General features: G+C 44.3%; 1 protein-coding gene across 1 annotated transcript in view; it reads right to left on the reverse strand.

Moving 5' to 3' along the window:
* LOC124720251 (ankyrin repeat and protein kinase domain-containing protein 1-like) overlaps window positions 1–21,689 on the reverse strand; it is a 105,538-nt gene that overhangs the window by 22,054 nt on the left and 61,795 nt on the right. Inside the window, exon 2 of the mRNA XM_047245570.1 lies at window positions 945–1,521. Within this exon, the coding sequence (XP_047101526.1) occupies window positions 945–1,510 (566 nt within the window). The 5' untranslated portion in view covers window positions 1,511–1,521. The remainder of the gene's footprint in view (window positions 1–944; window positions 1,522–21,689) is intronic.

Consider the following 21,689-nt stretch of genomic DNA (forward strand, 5'->3'; position numbering starts at 1 on the left):
ATCGTGTCATCAGACCAGCTTGTGCGACCCCGAGGTTGTTTTGGTTTGTTGTCACACGATGTTCTGCCTTCATTAAACTGTCGCACCCACGAACGCACTTTTGACACATCCGTAACTCCATCACCACATGTCTCCTTCAACTGCCGATGAATTTCAATTGGTTTCACACCACGCAAATTCAGAAAACGAATGATTGCACGCTGTTCAAGTAAGGAAAACGTCGCCATTTTAAGTATTTAAAACAGTTCTCATTCTCGCCGCTGGTGGTAAAATTCCATCTGCCATACGGTGCTGCCATCTCTGGGACGTATTGACAATGAATGCAGCCTCATTTTAAAACAATGCGCATGTTTCTATCTCTTTCCAGTCCGGAGAAAAAAAATTGGAGGCCTTAGAACTTGAATGCACCTCGTACGACACTAAAGACAAGGTTGTCAGAAAAGTGAACCCTCCAAGTGCTGTAAATTCCTGTGGTTATTTCAAGTCTGATTGTGATCTGTGACAATGTAACGCGAGTTACCATATGTTGTAATGTGAGTTACTTGTTCACAATGTTTTAATATTTATTTTATTGGAGATTAAATGTTTGGGACTTTGTTAAAATACTTATAAGATCTTCTGGTATTGTGTGTAAAACTTACAAGAAATGTAAGTAATGTAATGTTATCATATGCAAAAGCCATTTCTTGGTAACGTGACTTCCCAACAATAATTATAAGATTTGGTTTTATAAATATAGTAATGTAACAATTATTGTCATACAGGTTTATAGAGCAGTCTGCATAAAGTATGTTTTGAGGTATAAAAAATATTTAATAGAAACATTTCCTCCCACGAATTGTCCAAATCTTATAATATAAACATCACTTTGTAACATGAGTTACCATGGAATGACCCATATATATATATAGGAGACACAGATGAGTGGCTTCTCGTGTGCTTACCTCATTTCTGGTGGTGCCTCGGTGAGCAGCCGACTCACTTCGACCACGTCCTTTGGCTGGTTTAGCACAGCATCTGCCCAGCGCTGTGTGCCCACCACATGGACAAAGTGAGTCTTTATAAAGTCAACAGCAGCCAAAGTAAGGTCAGGGCACGAGTGCCTCACTGCCAGCACAGCTGCAGCTGCCACATTGTCAATGGTCAGCTGAGCGGACACCTGCTGCTCACAGGCAGACCTCAAGGCCGACAAGCCGTACTTATCAGCTGCCACCATCATCTGAAGGGCCATGGCGGGCAGCTGTGGAACCTGGAGGGTGTACAGGTAGGCCAACAGCTGCCTCATCACGGGCCCCTCCACGTCTGTGATGCTGATGTGGCCGCTGCTTGCCTCCAATGTGTTGTGCTGGAACATGGCCGCGAAGACGGGGCTCCGAGCGGCCAGAACGGCCCGGTGCGCAGCCAGCCGCGTCTCCCCCGCCACCAACATCACCACGGCCCCGTCCCCAGCGTCCAGAAGAGCGCCCAGGTCCAAGGCGGGGTTCTGTTGAACTTCCTTAACTGCTGCCATTGTAGGTGGATCTAAAACATAACGCCACTGAGTAGCCCTTTGCCCTTCTGCTACACCCTCAATACTTGTACAAGGCTTTGGTCCATCACAAGTCAGCTGCAACGCCATGCCATGTTATATTTGTAAAATGGATGGCACAGGTGAATAGCTACAAATTTTCAATAACACAGCCCTCAAGAGCTTCTGTTTCCTTTACTCAGCACAACATAAGTAGTAGGGACAGCGTTTCTGGTGCAATTTTGATATCAAATGGACATACAAATTAATTAAATTCATCAAATAATCACCACCACCCCTGCCCAACCCCTCCCCTACCATGCCCATCCCCCTGGATGATATCACTCGTTTTCTCAGCTGCACATGTGTCTAAGACCCCTCCTCACCATCCCCTCCACCACCACCCCCCCCAACCTACCCCATTGGTGGGAATTTCGAATTTCGCTGGGAAATTAAAATTGGCAGTATCCTTTCTGGGACTCGAACCCTGGTCCTCCCTGGCAGAAAGCCCAAGTGCGCCCCCCTAACATAATGAGACTGCCAGATGCACTTGGAATTGACGGCATATTAGAAATGGCTGTGCCCTTTCCGGAACTCAAACCCTGGTACTCCTGGACGGAAAGCCCACGTGCACCCCCTAATACATGGAAACTGCCAAGATGTGGGAGAGGAAGGTTAGGTTAGTGTACTTCATTTATTTTGGTCGGGAAACTGACGCAAACATCGATCCTAAATACATAATTAATCACAAAATTCGGTCCTAACTACGCAACTACATGGGTTGGGTTGTTTGGGGAAGGAGACCACACAGCGAGGTCATCGGTCTCATCGGGTTAGGGATGGATGGGGAAGGAATTCGGCTGTGTCCTTTCAGAAGAACCATCCCGGCATTTGCCTGGAGTGATTTAGGGAAATCACGGAAAACCTAAATCAGGATGGCCGGACGCAGGATTGAACCGTCGTCCTCCCGAATTCGAGTCCAGTGTCTAACCACTGCGCCACCTTGCTCGGTCGCAACTACATGCGTAGCGCTACACATGGACGGAACAAAAGCGCAATACAGTGCGAAAACTGACTATACCATACAACATTTGTTATCCTGCTGCGTAAAAATTTCGCAATACCACTCGAAACTAGCGACAGACACACTCAAACTCTACCCGACACCTAAAAGTTGGTGGGGAAAAGTCTGGGGTGTAAGGTGCTATCTTTATTCATTTTCGTGGGGAGTACTGACGAGATGCTGGTGTTGGACAGAGAGGAGTTTAAAACAGTGCAGAGGGGGTGCGTTCTTCTCCAAAATCAAAGACTCCTCACTTCCCCTCACGCTTCCCCCTCCCTCCCTCCCCCTCTACGATGCTCCGTGGAGCGTCTCGCGCCCCCGCTGCCCGCCCTTTGCTGTTTTTCTGCCGACACGCGTACGGTTGCAGGCCGCACCAGGGGCGATATGCGGCATGCCTTCAGGCAGTGGTCCTTGGCAACACAAAAGGGAAATTAAGTAGCATAGCCCCCCCCCCCCCCCCATCCAGTTGGCCACCAAAGCTCGGCCTTCCACAATCTGCCCGCCACCTTAAGGCGACGCTCCTACGCCAGTAGCCTGTATAGTCAACTAAACGAGAGGAAGTGAAAGGACGGCTGCCTGCCCAGGAGCAACTTGTTCCTCTAAAACATAACGACGGAACATGCCGCCCACCCAGAGAGAGCGGCTGTGTCCAGCGACCACCACAGCAGGTTCGCCCCTCCTCCCCAACGCCCGCAGCAATCCACTATTCGGCGACGCTCAACAGTTGTATCTGACGTCACCGCTTCTACAATCGAGCATCTGTTAAAAAAAGCAGAACACATTTGCGACCGTAATAAATGTCGAAACAACAGTCGCATCTCATTATTTTGTGACGTCCACCGAAGTGTACCGCTACCTACACAAATGTTCAGCAGAGACACGCCCAGCCTGCATAAAGCAGTTTCTTCCAGCTTGTTGAACAAATTACGCGACCTCAGAGCGTATGTCGCGTTCAGTGTACGCAAATAAACTCTCACACGTGTGTGTATTACAAACATTTCAGGCAACTTTTCACGCCATCGGCAAACATGTCGGAAAAAAACACATTCACTTAGAGTTTGACAACAAGAAGCTATAATTCAAGAGAACGTAGCTGTTTTGTACACTATGACAGGTATCCTTCTACCAATGTGATGCTATAAAAAGAAGGAACGCTTGTCAAGTATCATTCCGTGGCGCCCTAGCCATCTCTTCCACACGCTAGGCCGCACGTCATTGATATCAGTTTGACAGGCTAATTAATGTATGGCGACTACCTATTTTTTTTTTTTTCAATAGTCGGATTACACGCGCCAAGTAGGTCAACCGGGAATCTATGGAGGGAACATGTTCTTCTTTTGGACGAACACTATTGAGAAATGACATCTGAAGTTGACAACTGAGGGATTCAACAATCCACAGCATATACTGTGCGTAAGGACCGCGCTATGAAAAAACACGATCGTCACGCCTATGTCACCATCACCCTGCATAAGAAGCAGTCTTGAGTGTACAGGTACACACGGTCGCTGATAGTGTTACGCTTTCAGACAGAAATGCTGTCCGCAATTCAAAATCAAGTCTATCCGTTCTACCACGTACCCAAGTTGTATCATGTAGAGACGTCTTTTAACGATTACAGCTACTGGTAATTCATATTCGTGCCACTCTGGCATCTCGAAACGAGTCACCCATTTTATTTTCGAACCTATCTGCTAAGGATACCACACACCAAGGACTCCAACGCTGTTTTTAGACAGTCCCTGTGCATCTTCTAACTGGTCCTAAGTCTCTGCCCCACCGTCCGTGCAACTTCCTCCATGTGATTGTCTTAATTTACGTCTGACCTGTACGGATGTCAGAGAAAGCTATATCTAAGACCTTCTGCATCCTGTGTGGAAACAGGACTAGCTGAGTTAATGCGAACAGAGCGCATTTTGACCACTCGGTGGAAATGGGTACATGGTGTCATAGCTCCGCTAACTCTGTACAGTTTGTAAGGGTAGTGCCAAACGATGCTTTGCCCTGCAACGCGAGGTAGTAGAAATAGTATGAGTAGTTACATTGGTATTTCGTGTTGGGAAAATTACAAGGACTACACATCATACATGGCATGGAGGAAAGACGAATACTTTGCGACGCATCTCCAAACTGCATACAGGTAGTCCGAAGGAGATATGTGTCTCTCAGGGTGGATTCATGTCTATCACTCAAACATATGGGACAATCCTCTTAAATATACAGGTATTGGTTTTTTGGGCAGGTGGTTCGTGATCCAAGTTGCTTCCAGAGACCGGTGTAAAGTTTCATCACCTATACTGCAGGATGACCATATCCAACGATCACACAAGAAACTACCTGTTTGCTCCTTCATTAGCACTTTAATACATTCCTTTTTTCGGTTGTAACACATTCAATCAGTGTACACTGCCATACACTTTGGTTTTTTTTTTCTGCCATGGCTTAGAAACCAATGTCAGCTGCTGCTAAACCGTCACTAACACACTTCGATCCTCTGGCTCTGACAGGAAAATGAAAATCGAATGGCATAAACTGTACAGCTACCACACACAGGTTGGTAGAAATAAGACACAGATGTGATGCTTGTCATTGATAAAAATGTGGAAGACATCACGACATATGGAAACTGGAAGAGTTTGAGGTATTGTAGGGCGTTCCCAACAACTTTTCGAAGGTGATTACAGTTAATCTCATCTCCCCATCGAAAGGGGAGCGGATGTCTCGGTATTCCATTTCGAAAAGCATTGTTCCTTCATTTTGCAGTCATGTACATGATTACTATTCCAGGGTTGACCATCACGGGAAGGTGCTGTCCACAACATGCGTAAGGTAGCACAAATAAAAGAGGTACTGTCGTCTTATTTGTGGAAGTTGGCAATTTGTGGTAAGGTCCTATAGGACCAAACTGCTGAGGTCATCGCTCCCTAAGCGTACACACTACTTAATGTAATTTAAACTACCTTATGTTAAGAATGAAACACACACACGCCCACGCCCAAGGGAGGACTCGAACCTCTGACACGGGCAGACCGTGACGAGACGCCTTAGACCATCTGGCTACCCATAGCGTCTCTCATTTGTGAAATACACTACTGGCCATTAAAATTGCTACACCACGAAGATGACGTACTACAGACGCGAAATTTAACCGACAGGAACAAGAGGCCGTGATATGCAAATGATTAGCTTTTCAGAGCATTCACACAAGGCTGGCGCCGGTGGCGACACCTACAACGTGCTGACATGAGGAAAGTTTCCATACACAAACAGCAGTTGACCGCCGTTGCCTGGTCAAACGTTGTTGTGATGCCTCGTGTAAGGAGGAGAAATGCGTACCATCACGTTTCCGACTTTGATAAAGGTCGGATTGTAGCCTATCGCGATTGCGGTTTATCGTATCGCGACATTTCTGCTCGCGTCGGTCGAGATTCAATAACTGTTAGCAGAATATTGAATCGGTGGGTTCAGGAGGGTAATACGGAACGCCGTGCTGGATACCAACGGCCTCGTATCACTAGCAGTCGACATGACAGGCATTTTATCCTCATGGCTGTAACGGATCGTGCAGCCACGTCTCGATCCCTGAGTCAACAGATGGGGACGTTTGCAAGACGACAACCACCTGCACAAACAGTTCGACGACGTTTGCAGCTGCACGGACTATCAGCTTGGAGACCGCGCCTGCGGTTACCCTTGACGCTGCATCACAGACAGGAGCGCCTGCGACGGTGTACTTGACGACGAACCTGGGTGCGCGAATGGCAAAACGTAATTTTTTGGGATGAATCCAGGTTCTGTTTACAGCATCACGATGGTCGCATCCGAGTTTGGCGACAGCGCGGTGAACGCACATTGGAAGCGCGTGTTCGTCATCGCCATACTGGCGTTATCACCCGGCGTGATGGTATGGGGTGCCACTGGTTACACGTCTCGGTCACCTCTTGTTCGCATTGACGGCACTATGAAGAGCAGACGTTACATTTCAGATGTGTTACGACCCGTCGCTCTTCCCTTCATCCGGTCGCTGCAGAACCCTACATTTCAGCAGGATAATGCACGACCGCATGTTGCAGGTCCTGTACGGGCCTTTCTGGATACAGAGAACGTTCGACTGCTGACCTGGCAAGCACACTGTCCAGATCACTCACCAATTGAAAACGTCTGGTCAATGGTTGCGGAGCAACTGGCTCGTCACAATAAGCCAGTCACTACCCTTGATGAACTGTGGTATCGTGTTGAAGCTGCATGGGCAGTTGTACCTGTACACACCATCCGAGCTCTGTTTGACTCAATGCCCAGGCGTATCAAGGCCGTTATTACGGCCAGAGGTGGTTGTTCTGGGTACAGATTTCTCAGGATCTATGCATCCAAATTGCGTGAAAATTAATGACATGTCAGTTCTAGTATAATATACTTGTCCAATTAATACCCGTTTATCATCTGCATTTCTTCTTAGTGTAGCAATTTTAATGGCCAGAAGTATAAATTTAAAAAAAGATATGGGTAGGGTATTGCAGCATATGGAAATAGAACGAGTGTGTAGCAATGAGGAATGCTTGCGAACAACTGTATTAAGGTGATGAGCTTTATATTTAATCCCACGTTCCACAACAACAAGTAGCAGACATCCAGTGTTCCGTCATGGTTCCCTCCATCTGAACAGAGTGCTGTCAGTCAGTCATTATGCGGTAATCAGCAGCGTATCAAATGTACGGTCGGGATTGGAAAGACGCCATTGATACGGAGCGATGTACTGTAATACACACCAGAGTGAGGTATCAATTTTAGCAATTTTGCCCAGGAGTCGGAGAGATCAATATCCACCACAGTCTGAAACCTGTAAGGTCAGTGTCAAATGAAGCGTGTTCCTGCAACACGACGATAGCATGAACAGTTACGGCGGTGTTTGTTGCTGGGAAAATTAGGGAGACTCAACATCGAAGCAGATCCACGTCCCTCAGGATCTATTCACGTCTATCACCCAAACATTCTGTCATCGTTGTTCTGCACTATCCAGCAGAGAAAAATATCCAACTATAAAAGCTCAGTTAATTTCATCCGATAGACTTTCAATTTTTACCGCACCTCTCTCTCTTCCGATATATCGAAAAAGAATGCGGTCTACGTGCTGGCTCTGAGAATATGCAGCGATCCTATTAAATATGCAGGTATTTATGCATTGGAGCAGGTGGCCAGTGATCGCCGACACTTCCACAGGCCGAAGTAAAGTTTCATCGCCTGTACTGTACGAGAACCGTCTCCCATATGTTATCAGTCACAAGAGACGGCCCCTATGTCGTTGTTTGATACACCTCTTTTTCTACTGTAACACGCTTTGTGCACTGCCATATATATATATATATATGGTGTTACCCTCCGTCGCATAGAATCCCTGATGCGCTGATGCAGCCCTGGAGAATGGCGTATTGTATCACAGCCGTCCACAATACGAGCACGAAGAGTCTCTACATTTGGTACCGGGGTTGCGTAGGCAAGAGCTTTCAAATGCCCCCATAAATGAAAGTCAAGAGGGTTGAGGTCAGGAGAGCGTGGAGGCCACGGAATTGGTCCGCCTCTACCAATCCATCGGTCACAGAATCTGTTGTTGAGAAGCGTACGAACACTTCCACTGAAATGTGTAGGAGCTCCATCGTGCACGAACCACATGTTGTGTCGTACTTGTAAAGGCACATGTTCTAGCAGCACAGGTAGAGTATCCCATATGAAATCGTGATAACGTGCTCCATTGAGTGTAGCTGGAAGAACATGGGCCCCAATCGAGACATCACCAACAATGCCTGCCCAAACGTTCACAGAAAATCTGTGTTGATGACGTGATTGCACAATTGCGTGCGGATTCTCGTCAGCCCACACATGTTGATTGTGAAAATTTACAATTTGATCACGTTGGAATGAAGCCTCAGAACATTTGTACTGAAATGAGGATTGACACATTGTTGGATGAACCATTCGCAGAAGTGTACCCGTGGAGGCCAATCAGCTGCTGATAGTGCCTGCACACGCTGTACACGGTACGGAAACAACTCGTTCTCCCGTAGCACTCTCCATACAGTGACGTGGTCAACGTTACCTTGTACAGCAGCAACTTCTCTGACGCTGACATTAGAGTTATCGTCAACTGCACGAAGAATTGCCTCGTCCATTGCAGGTGTTCTCGTCGTTCTAGGTTTTCCCCAGTCGCGAGTCATAGGCTGGAATGTTCCGTGCTCCCTGAGACGCCGATCAATTGCTTCGAACGTCTTCCCGTCGGGACACCTTCGTTCTGGAAATCTGTCTCGATACAAACGTACCGCGCCACGGCTATTGCCCCGTGCTAATCCATACATCAAATGGGCATCTGCCAACTCCGCATTTGTAAACATTGCACTGACTGCAAAACCACGTTCGTGATGAACACTAACCTGTTGATGCTACGTACTGATGTGCTTGATGCTAGTACTGTAGAGCAATGAGTCGCATGTCAACACAAGCACCGAAGTCGACATTACCTTCCTTCAATTGGGCCGACTGGCGGTGAATCGAGGAAGTACAGTACACACTGACGAAACTAAAATGAGCTCTAACATGGAAATTAAGCGTTTCCGGTGTAAACTGACATTAACACGATCGGTCCATTAACATTATGTGGTAATCAACAGCGTACGTGGACTGTTGGAATGGAAAAGACACCGTCGATGTGCTGTAATAATAAGCATCGTAGTTGATAGTGCGATCAATTTCAACACCGACCAATGACGTGGCAGCATGCTTACCAATTTCTGTTTCATCGCTAAACAGCCCCTCCACTACTTCGCTAGTACCATCACGAATGTAAGTAGATGACTTTGCAGTATGTCCATTCATCGTTAATTCTCGAACATACATCAAAGTATACCAGACAGCGACCTACATATCTGTAGCACTTCGATCATTCCGGCCGGTGTGGGCGAGCGGTTCTAGGCGCTTCAGTCTGGGACCGCGCGGCCGCTACGGTCGCAGGTTCGAATCCTGTGATGTCCTTAGGTTAGTTAAGTTTAAGTAGTTCTAAGTTCTATGGGACTGATGACCTCAGACGTTAAGTCCCATAGTGCTCAGAGCCATTTGAACCATTTGAACTTGGATCATAGTGCGGAACTTACGATCTTTCTCTATGTGGATGGCAGTTACAGTGAATTTTCCCTTGCTTAGGATAAAGTTAGAGACCGAAAGATCTCCTCGCATTGTCTTTGAGCACCGCTCCCTGCAGCTCAAAGTAGAGCGCCACGTTCCACATTTCGTGCAGGAACAGTGCGAACCGAGGCTGTAGCTGCTGTCCCACACCCATCCAACAGCACAAGGTTTCTCCAGATGGGTGAATGTCGAGGAGGTTAGCACCCATCATCGGTGTACAGTAGCTATGAAACTGTTGTGATCATATAACAGACGGTTAAGAACAAGAAACGGGTGGTTTATATCCATGACGGAGCTCCAGACGGACAGAATATGTTGCATTCTACGTAAATCAACTGCGCCATCAGTTCTAAACTATCGTTCTAGTGTCTTGGGTCATTACCAAGAAGGTATTGGTAAGAGAGAACATAAACACATGCACTCCTAACGCTGCAATTTTCTGCACTTAAAACACGCTATAATGTTAGATCGTTGCGGTTTCCGACCTACTACTTCAATGGAATGCAACACCGTTACTATCCCAATGTAAGAAATATATTTTCAGCGCATGACATACATTCTGCTTGCAGGTTTCTCTATGATAAACTATGATGATAAACTGTAACATGAAAAACTACTTCCTTAAAACATCGTTTGCTTGTGATACACATACAATATAGCTTTCCTGAGGTGTATAGCTCCCCACTATTCACATCCGATGACGATTTACAATTTATACTATGCTCGCATCAGTCATATACAGGGTGAGTCACCTAACGTTACCGCTGGATATATTTCGTAAACCACACCAAATACTGACGAACCGATTCCACAGACCGAACGTGAGGAGAGGGGCTAGTGTAATTGTTTAATACAAACCATACAAAAATGCACGGAAGTATGTTTTTTAACACAAACCTACGTTTTTTTAAATGGAACCCCGTTAGTTTTGTTAGCACATATGAACATATAAACAAATACGTAATCAGTGCCGTTTGTTGCATTGTAAAATGTTAATTACATCCGAAGATATTGTAACCTAAAGTTGACGCTTGAGTACCATTCCTCTGCTGTTCGATCGTGTGTACCGGAGAGCACCGAATTACGTAGGGATCGAAAGGGAACGGTGATGGACCTTAGGTACAGAAGAGACTGGAACAGCACATTACGTCCACATGCTAACACCTTTTTATTGGTCTTTTTCACTGACGCACATGTACATTACCATGAGGGGTGAGCAACACATACACACGTGGTTTCCGTTTTCAATTACGAAGTGGAATAGAGTGTGTCCCGACATGTCAGGCCAATAGATGTTCAATGTGGTGGCCATCATTTGCTGCACACAATTGCAATCTCTGGCGTAATGAATGTGGTACAGGCCGCAGTACATCTGGTGTAATGTCGCCGCAGGTTGCCACAATACGTTGTTTCATATCCTCTGGGGTTGTAGGCACATCACGGTACACATTCTCCTTTAGCGTACCCCACAGAAAGAAGTCCAGAGGTGTAAGATCAGGAGAACGGGCTGGCCAATTTATGCGTCCTCCACGTCCTATGAAACGCCCGTCGAACATCCTGTCAAGGGTCAGCCTAGTGTTAATTGCGGAATGTGCAGGTGCACCATCATGCTGATACCACATACGTCGACGCGTTTCCAGTGGGACATTTTCGAGCAACGTTGGCAGATCATTCTGTAGAAACGCGATGTATGTTGCAGTGCTCTCCGATACACACGATCGAACAGCGGAGGAGTGGTACTCAAGCGTCAACTTTAGGTTACAATATCTCCGCATGTAATTAACATTATACAACGAAAAAAACGGTACCGATTACGTATTTGTTTATATGTTCAGATGTGCTAACAAAACTAACGGGGTTCCATTTAAAAAAACGTAGGTTTGTGTTAAAAAACATACTTCCGTGCATTTTTGTATGGTTAGTATTAAACAATTACCCTAGCCCCTCTCCTCATGTTTGGTCTGTGGAATCGGTTCGTCAGTATTTGATGTGGCTTACGAAATATATCCAGCGGTAACGTTAGGTGACTCGCCCTGTATAAAATGATCTTTAGTAAAGCGACAAACACATAGCAGCGGTGTTTGAAATTAGACGTCATGTCCTGTTTACACCGCAAACAGGACATCTGTCAAGCATATGTATACGTGGGGATTGTAGTGACTCACAAACACCTGTGGCTGAATTAGAATCACCGTAGTTACGAAACTGAAGACTCGATTTAACGCCCAAGATCCAGCAGGGGGATTGAGTGCCTCGCATAAATCGTTCGCCTAGAGGAATGTGTCGAAAGAGGATGGAAGTCCTCTGATGACCGAGAGGTTTGATGCTAACGATCGCAAATAGGCAGCTCTCTAAGTCATACACAGAACACGCAACTGTATGCGAGTTGAAGGCAAATTGTGTCACAGCAACTGATGTATCCCGACAAAACAATGGAAAACATGGTCAAGTGGCCTACAGTGACATGCCCCCCTCTCTCTAGAATGCATCATCACTCTACCATTAAAAATGTGTGTGAAATCTTATGGGACTCAACTGCTAACGTTATCAGTCCCCAACCTTACACACTACTTAACCTAAATTATCCTAAGGACAAACACATACACACCCATGCCCAAGGGAGGACTCGAACCTCCGCCGGGACCAGCCGCACAGTCCACGACTGCGGCGCCTGAGACCGCTCGGGTAATCCCGCGTTACGAGGTGCATTCAAGTTCTAAGGCCTCCGATTTTTTTTCTCCGGACTGGAAAGAGATAGAAACATGCGCATTGTTTTAAAATGAGGCCGCGTTCATTGTCAATACGTCCCAGAGATGGCAGCACTGTAAGGCAGATGGAATTTTACCGCCAGCGGCGAGAATGATAACTGTTTTAAATACTTAAAATGGCGACGTTTTCCTTACTTGAACAGCGTGCAATCTTTCGTTTTCTGAATTTGCGTGGTGTGAAACCAATTGAAATTCATCGACAGTTGAAGTAGACATGTGGTGATGGAGTTATGAATGTGTCGAAACTGCGTTCGTGGGTGCAACAGCTTAATGAAGGCAGAACATCGTGTGACGACAAACCGAAACAACCTCGGGGTCGCACAAGCTGGTCTGACGACACGATCGAGAAAGTGGAGAGAATTGTTTTGGGGGATCGCCGAATGACTGTTGAACAGATCGCCTCCAGAGTTGGCATTTCTGTGGGTTCTGTGCACACAATCCCGCATGACGACCTGAAAATGCGAAAAGTGTCATCCAGGTGGGTGCCACGAATGCTGACGGATGCCGAGCAATGTTGACGCGCAACGACAGCAAGAATGGGACTTTCTTTTCGTCGGTTGACATTGGATGAGACATGGATGCCATTTTTCAATCCAGAAACAAAGCGCCAGTCAGCTCAATGGAAGCACACAGATTCATCGCCACCAAAAAAATTTCGGGTAACCGCCAGTGCTGAAAAAATGATGGTGTCCATGTTCTGGGACAGCGAGGGCGTAATCCTTACCCATTGCGTTCCAAAGGGCACTACGGTAACAGGTGCATCCTACGAAAATGTTTTGGAGAACAAATTCCTTCCTGCACTGCAACAAAAACGTCCGGGAAGGGCTGCGCGTGTGCTGTTTCACCGAGACAACGCACCCGCACATCGAGCTAACGTTACGCAACAGTTTCTTCGTGATAACAACTTTGAAGTGATTCCTCATGCTCCCTACTCACCTGACCTGCCTCCTAGTGACTTTTGGCTTTTTCCAACAATGAAAGACACTCTCCGTGGCCGCACATTCACCAGCCGTGCTATTGCCTCAGCGATTTTCCAGTGGTCAAAATAGACTCCTAAAGACGCCTTCGCCGCTGCCACGGAATCATGGCGTCAGCGTTGTGAAAAATGTGTACGTCTGCAGGGCGATTACGTCGAGAAGTAACGCCAGTGTCATCGATTTCGGGTGAGAAGTTAATTAGAAAAAAAATCGGAGGCCTTAGAACTTGAATGCACCTCGTATCGTTAAAAGCTACCTCGCTACAACTCAATCTCACCCTTTCACTCGATCCACTCTCTGTCATCCTTTAACGCATACGCAAGTAAGTGGAGAGGCATATGGCTCTCTTTTTTCCAGGAAAGCATCAAAGACAGGAGTCAACTCGCGAGAGTCACTGTTACGTCAATAGACATAGAGCGGAATATTGCCTCGACGAAAAATAAAAGAATGTATCCCCAGTTACCGATGCTTCGATCTCGCCGTTTTCCCTCATTTCCCTTGCTGCCGTATACTCGTTCCCATGTACAATAATTGTTCTGCACCAATCAGAAGACATGCAAGTACTTCCTCAATTTCCCCGCATGTCGGCTTATTTCCCCTCAACTTATACGTATTTTCCGTCAATTTATCGACTTTCTGCCCTTCTATACATGCGATCTCGACATTACTTATCCTTCCGTGTTCCAAAATTGCTTGTAAATGTAGTACAGCTGCCAACATCTAGCGCAAACGCACTATTTTTCTGGTTGGACGGCATGGTATAGCACGGTTGGTGCAGCTATGACACGATGTTCCCATTTCCACTGAGTGGTCAAAACGAGCTCCTGTCGCATTAACTCAGCTCGTCCTGTTTCCCCACAGGATGCAGAAGGTCTTAGATATAGCTTTCTCCGACTTCCGTACAGGTCAGACTTAAATTAAGACAATCACATGGAGGAAGCTGCACGGACGGTGGGGCAGAGACTTAGGACCAGTTAGAAGATGCACAGGGACTGTCTAAAAACAGCGTTGGAGTCCTTGGTGTGTGGTATCCTTAGCAGATAGGTTCGAAAATAAAATGGGTGACTCGTTTCGAGATGCCAGAGTGGCACGAATATGAATTACCAGTAGCTGTAATCGTTAAAAGACGTCTCTACATGATACAACTTGGGTACGTGGTAGAACGGATAGACTTGATTTTGAATTGCGGACAGCATTTCTGTCTGAAAGCGTAACACTATCAGCGACCGTGTGTACCTGTACACTCAAGACTGCTTCTTATGCAGGGTGATGGTGACATAGGCGTGACGATCGTGTTTTTTCATAGCGCGGTCCTTACGCACAGTATATGCTGTGGATTGTTGAATCCCTCAGTTGTCAACTTCAGATGTCATTTCTCAATAGTGTTCGTCCAAAAGAAGAACATGTTCCCTCCATAGATTCCCGGTTGACCTACTTGACGCGTGTAATCCGACTGTTGAAAAAAAAAAAATTATAGGTAGTCGCCGTACATTAATTAGCCTGTCAAACTGGTATCAATGACGTGCGGCCTAGCGGGTGGAAGAGATGGCTAGGGCGCCACGGAATGATACTTGACAAGCGTTCCTTCTTTTTATAGCATCACATTGATAGAAGGATACCTGTCATAGTGTACAAAACAGCTACGTTCTCTTGAATTATAGCTTCTTGTTGTCAAACTCTAAGGGAATGTGTTTTTTTCCGACATGTTTGCCGATGGCGTGAAAAGTTGCCTGAAATGTTTGTTATACACACGTGAGTGAGAGTTTATTTGCGTACACTGAACGCGACATACGCTCTGAGGTCGCGTAATTTGTTCAACAAGCTGGAAGAAACTGCTTTACGCAGGCTCGGCGTGTCTCTGCTGAACATTTGTGTTGTTAGCGCTACACTTCGGTGGACGTCACAAAATAATGAGATGCGACTGTTGTTTCGACATGTATTACGGTCGCAAATGTGTTTTGCTTTTTTTTAATAGATGCTCGATTATAGATGCGGTGACGTCGGATACAATTGTTGAGCATCGCCGAGTGGTGGACTGCTGCGGGCTTTTGTTCCGTCCTTGTGTAGCGCTACGCATATAGTTGTGTAAGTAGGTCTGATCTTTGTAATTAATAATGTAATTAGGATCGATCTTTGTATCAGTCTCGTGACCTAACCATCCTCTCCCGCATCTGGGCAGTTTCCAGGTGTTTGGGGGTGATCTTGGGCTTTCTGTCCAGGAGCACCAGGGTTCGAGCCCCAGAAAAGGCACAGCCATTTTTAATATCCCATCAATTCCAAATACCTCTGGTGGTCTCATTGTGTTAGGCTGAGTAAACTCGAGATGTCATCTGGGGGCAGGGGTGGATGTGATTAGGTGCGGGTTTGGGTGGGGGTGGGAGTGATTAATTGATGAATTTAATTAATCTGCATATCAAATTGACATAAAAACTGCACCAGAAACCTCAAATCCATACTACTAACAGATGCTCATAATTGCGGGAGACCTTATTTACTTAACTTATTTATGCACAGCCGGCCGTTGTGGCCGAGCGGTTCTAGGCGCTCCAGTCCGGAACCGTGCTGCTGCTACGGTCGCAGGTTCGAATCCTGCCTCGGGCATGGATGTGTGTGATGTCCTTAGGTTAGTTAGGTTTAAGTAGTTCTAAGTTCTAGGGAACTGATGACCTAAGATGTTAAGTCCCATAGTGCTCAGAGCCATTTCAACCATTTATGCACAGCAGTATCGTTTTATCATGAAGTCTTACAAAATGGTGGTAATAACTAGGCCAGAAGGTACTACACTGCTACTTTACTACACCACTGATCCCTCTCACTTCATGTTTTTTTTAAATATTTATTTACGCACCAAGTTCCCTAGGACCAAATTGAGGAGCAAATCTCCAAGGTCATTAAAAGTGTTAGTACATGCAATTACTACGTATAAGTAATAACAGATAAAAATTAAATGTTTATGAACCTAAAAAAGACAAGCTATAAGTTTATGTAAATCAAACAACAATATAATATAATAATCAGTTTAATTTTTCAAAGAACTCCTCGACAGACTAGGTTTGGCCCATGAGGAAACTCTTCAGTTTCGATTTGAAATGCGTGGATTACTGCTAAGATTTTTGAATTCTAGTGGAAGCTTATTGAAAATGGGTGCAGCAGTATACAGCACACCTTTCTGCATAAGAGTTAAGTAGGTGCAATCCAAATGCAGGTCTGATTTGTGCCGGATATTAGCTGAGTGAAAGCTGCTTATTCTTGGGAATAAGGTAATATTGTTAACAAGAAATGACCATAAGGAATATTTATATATTGAGAGGCCAATGTCAAAATACCCATACTAGTGAACAGCGGTCGACAGGAGGTTCTCGAACTTCACCACTTATTGCCCGAACTGCCCGTTTCTCCGCCAAAAATATCCTTTTAGAACGGGAAGAGTTACCCCAAAATGTAATACCACACGACATAAGCGAATGAAAATAAGCAAAGTAGAATAATTTTCGTGTCGAATGGTCACTTATTTCATATACCGTTCGAATAGTAAAAATGGCGAATGTGGGCTTTCCGCGACAGCATACTATCTATCTGACACCTAGAAATTTGAACTGTTCAGCTTCACCAATCATTCTATGAAATTAAAACGTCGGGTTTTGTTGAATTTTGTGTTATAAACTGTAAAAACTGAGTCTTACTGTGGTTTAGCTTCAGTTTATTTTCCACAAGCCATGAATTTACGTCTCGTACTGAACTATTTGAAACCAAGCCAATGTTGCACACATCCTTTACTACCAAGCTAGCGTCATCAGCAAACAGAAATATTTTAGAGTTACCCGTAATACTAGAGGGCGTATCATTTATATAAATGAGGAACAGGAGTGGTCCTTGTGCCCCCCCCCCCCCCCCCCCCACACTTGACCGTACCCCACATCACAGCCATTCTCAAAATTGTGATTAATGACCTTTTGCTGTCTGTTGCTTAAGTAAGATGTGAAGTAATTGTGAGCTAGTCCCCATATTCCGTAATGGCCCAACTTCTGGAGCAATATTTTGTCATCAACACGATCAAACGCCTTAGTTAAATAAAGAAATAGGCCTAGCGTTTGAAACTTTTCGTTTAACCCATCTAGTACCTCACAGAGAAAAGAGAATATAGGATTATCATTTATTAAACGACTTCTAAAGCCGATCTGTACATTTGATAGCAAATCATATGATATAAAATGATCAATTATCCTTAGATACACAGCCTTTTCAATAACATTATCAAACACTGATGGCGTAGAAATAGGTCTAAAATTGGCTACATTATCCCTCTCTCCCTTTTCATAAAGTGGATTTAGTACTTAGTACTTTAATCGTTCGGGAAACAGACGATTCCTAGAGGAAAAATTACAAATATGGCTAAATACAGAGCTAACATGTGCTGCAGAGCACTTCAATATTCTGCTAGGCACTCCATCATAACCATGAGAGTCCTTAGTCTACAGTGATTTAATTATTCACTCAGTCTCCCCCTTGCCTGTATCACAGAGGAGTATTTCAGACATCAGTCTCGGAAAGGTATTTGCTAACAGAGTTATATGATTCCCCATAGAAACTAAAGTTTTATTTAATTCACCACCAAAGCTCAGAAAATGAATGTCAAATACTGTACATATATCTGATTTATCAGTAACAGAAATATTTTTACTACGAACTGACTTTATATCGTCGACCTTGTGCTGCTGACCAGACACTTCCTTCACAACTGACCATATGGTTTTAATTTTAGTCTTTAAATTAGCTGCTCTATTTGCATACCACATATTCTTTACCTTTCTAATAACAGGTTTAATCACATTGCAGTATTATTTGTAATGGGCTACTGTTGCTTGATTATGACTACTTCTAACATTTTGATGTAATTCCCGCTTTATTCTACGTGATATCCTTTTCCCACTTGGCAGCCACCCGGGCTGCCTTTTACTGCTAGTACCCCGTTTAGAATGTTCTAATGGAAAGCAACTCTGAAAGAGCTTGAGCAGTGTGTTAAGGAAAGCACTGTATTTGTCATGTATTTCAGCACTGTAAAGATCCTGTCACTCTTGTTCCTTTACGAAGTTTAGAAAACTCTTTATTGCTGTTGGATTAACTTTTCTACATAGTTTGTAATTATGTGTGACATTTGAGTACAAAAGCCTTTTAGTGTTAAAATTTGTGCATCAAGGTCTGAAAGGCCATTCACCCTTTCATTAACAGAATGCCCATCTAGAAATGAAGAATGAATAAAAATATTGTCTATGGCTGTGTTACTGTTCCCCTGCACCCTAGTTGGGAAAAAACACAGTTTGCATCAGATCATATGAATTTGGGAGATCCACCAACATCCTTTGTCTTGTACCATCATAAACAAAATTCATATTGAAGTCAGCACATATAAGTAATTTTTGGTACTACCTATAAAGTGAATCAAGAACCCTCTCTAGCTTGACCACAAATGCTCTTAAGTCGGAGTTACGGGGTTTAACATTTTAATGTTCGTATAAGAAGTTGCCGTCTCTTTAATCTAAGATGATCAATGCAGATAGCCGCTATCTCTGTGTAATGTCTTGTCTGCATGGACGTGTATCTGTTGTCTTTAAGATCCCCTCACCTTCACACATAAGTCTATACAGTAAAGTAAGGCCCTCCCAGTTCTTGGCATATCCGTGACAAGACAGGCGAAAAATTAGACTAATGGAGGATTCTTAGTATTATCTCTACTTTCATTCGCTCTCTCTCTTTCTCTCCTTTATCAATGGATAGGTTTTAATATAAGATTTCATTACGTGATATAGTGATAAAAAGAATCAGCCAAATAGAATCTTTGGTGGAGTCCTTCGTCTTGGTAATCAGCGGCTGGCTTGCTGTAAGAGATCTTTACATTTATTATTACTGTTAAACACTGCAGTCAGTCGGGAGAATCAATCGTTTAGACAGTTTGTTCCTTTTACGAAAAATTGCGAATTCCAGATGTGTACGAAGCCTTTTTGGACGATGTAACACAGACTCAGTGATTGCAGGCTCTCTTCGACACAGCTGAAACTTCCCCGCTAATTACAGGGCCAGCGTGATCAACAATTGATTCAGAAAAAAACTCATTCGTTCATTCACTCCAGAATAAAAAAGTCACAAACCTTATTTATGGAGGAAATCGTGTATTAAATCCATCTCCATTACATGTCCAGATCTCCGGTAATTCCACACCTTAATTATTTTCCTTTTACAATCTCTTTCTCATCAAAACAAACCGCTAGCGGCACAAATGTTAATTGGCTCGCTTTAGCGAGAAGAAAAGCAGAACACGTATCTCTCAGAAACACGTCATCCCTCAACAGATACTGCAGAAGCTGTCCTAGTTACGACTCTCTCAACCATGGAGAATGCATATATGCATCTCTTTTATTTCAAAGAATAAATACACTAGAAAATACTTTGGCGTCGACGAGCTGTCGCCGCATATATTACGAGAAAATCAGATCAGATAACTTTTCCAAAGTGAATGAATGTGGATCGCTTGATTGAAAATGATTAATTGATGCGTGGTAGAGAGTATTTGCTGTGGGGACATTACAGAGGCCCTATAAACAAACTTCCCTGTTGTTTACGAATATGACATATTGCACCTGGAATCTGTTTTGCTCTGCCATTGACAGCTATTTGAGCGTGTCGCCTTGTAGGAGGTGGTTCAGACAGTGGGCTTGTCTTCGGCTGCTACAGTCAATGGTGCCTTAATGGCAAACATTGCCACAGAATAACCGCTGCAGTCACACTGCAACTCCTTCTCAAGTATCTGATAGACTGCAACAGAACAACAGCAAAACATGCCTAGGTGAAGCCTTGCTTCCATTTTACTGACAAATGTGGTGCTACCTCTTGTTCTGTTCATCCCCCCCCCCCCCCCATCCCCGTTGCCGTAGCTCAAAATACATTCACTCCCTCACACATACTCCAAAATTCCTATGAAACTGAAAACGATTTGAGTCACTTAATTATTTCCTAAGGCTTTTCGGCACCTGTCTCCTTCTGCAGTGCAGAGCATTAAAAAGTGTCAAAAAATACGTATAGTCTACTACTAGGATTCAGAATGGACTGATTCCATCTTCTAAAGTTTGTCTCAATGCCAGTCAGGAGATGGCTAATTTATGTGAGATATCTCAACATATGAATGGTTTGACTGGAAGCAGCAACCCCTCTTTGTTTGTGCAGGACGTTGATGTTTAATGCAGTACTGCAGCGATTTTAGATAATTCGATCACATATACATTCCGCCCAAAATAATGTTCTTGTAGCCTGTGAATCGCAGCGGTTTATAACATTGGAGGTAATTACATGCTATTTCCTTAATGGAGCCAAAGTGGCAGTACGGAGAAGGTAGAACATGTTCCACTTCCTGTTTTGAATTATGCTTCTATGGTTGTGATTTCAGCTAGAATTAGAGTTACATGTAGACGTCCGAAACACTGGTACGTTGGTCCAGGCATAAACTGACGTACAATCTTTCTCATAAGTTAGCTGTTACTTTTTTCACAGTTGTGTTGTCTGAGCTCTTCTGCAATCCGTTCGATACTGAAGAACGTGCCTCGAATACAGTATACAACGACACATCCAGGGTTTGGTCAAGGCGTAGCTGTGAGATGGTTTTTGCGAAACTGGACTGCTCTTAGGTTTATGTATGATGAGAGCTCGCATGAATTTTTTACTCATATCAACGAAAATCTTTCAGTGAAAGAGTATACAAATTAAATTCGATCTCTATGCAGCCTAACTTACGATAATTTATAGTGACTGGTGTTTTTGAGCTCAAGCAAAAACATTTTTTTCCAACTCTTAAACATATAAGAAGTTTTTTGAAAGATTTCTTGAAGCCTTCAGCTGTCATTCTCTTTATTACCTGTACGATTGTACAATTATGACCTTAGGCCATTTTCAAGTATTTTATGGATGGTTTTTTAGTAGCAGATTATGTCACGTACGTCGTTGTCCATATGACACCACGTTATGCTCATAAAATAAATCCGAGGTGTTCATGCTATTACTCGAAAGTAGCGTGCTCCCAAAATAGCATGAACACCTCGGATTTATTTTATGAGCATAACATGGTGCCATAGGAGCAACGACGTACGTGACATAATCTGCTATTAAAAAACCACCCATAAAATACTTGAAAATGGTCTAAGGCCTAAATCGTACAA

This window comes from Schistocerca piceifrons, chromosome 11 (genome assembly GCF_021461385.2).
Source record: "Schistocerca piceifrons isolate TAMUIC-IGC-003096 chromosome 11, iqSchPice1.1, whole genome shotgun sequence".
Classification (NCBI taxonomy): Eukaryota; Metazoa; Arthropoda; class Insecta; order Orthoptera; family Acrididae; genus Schistocerca; species Schistocerca piceifrons.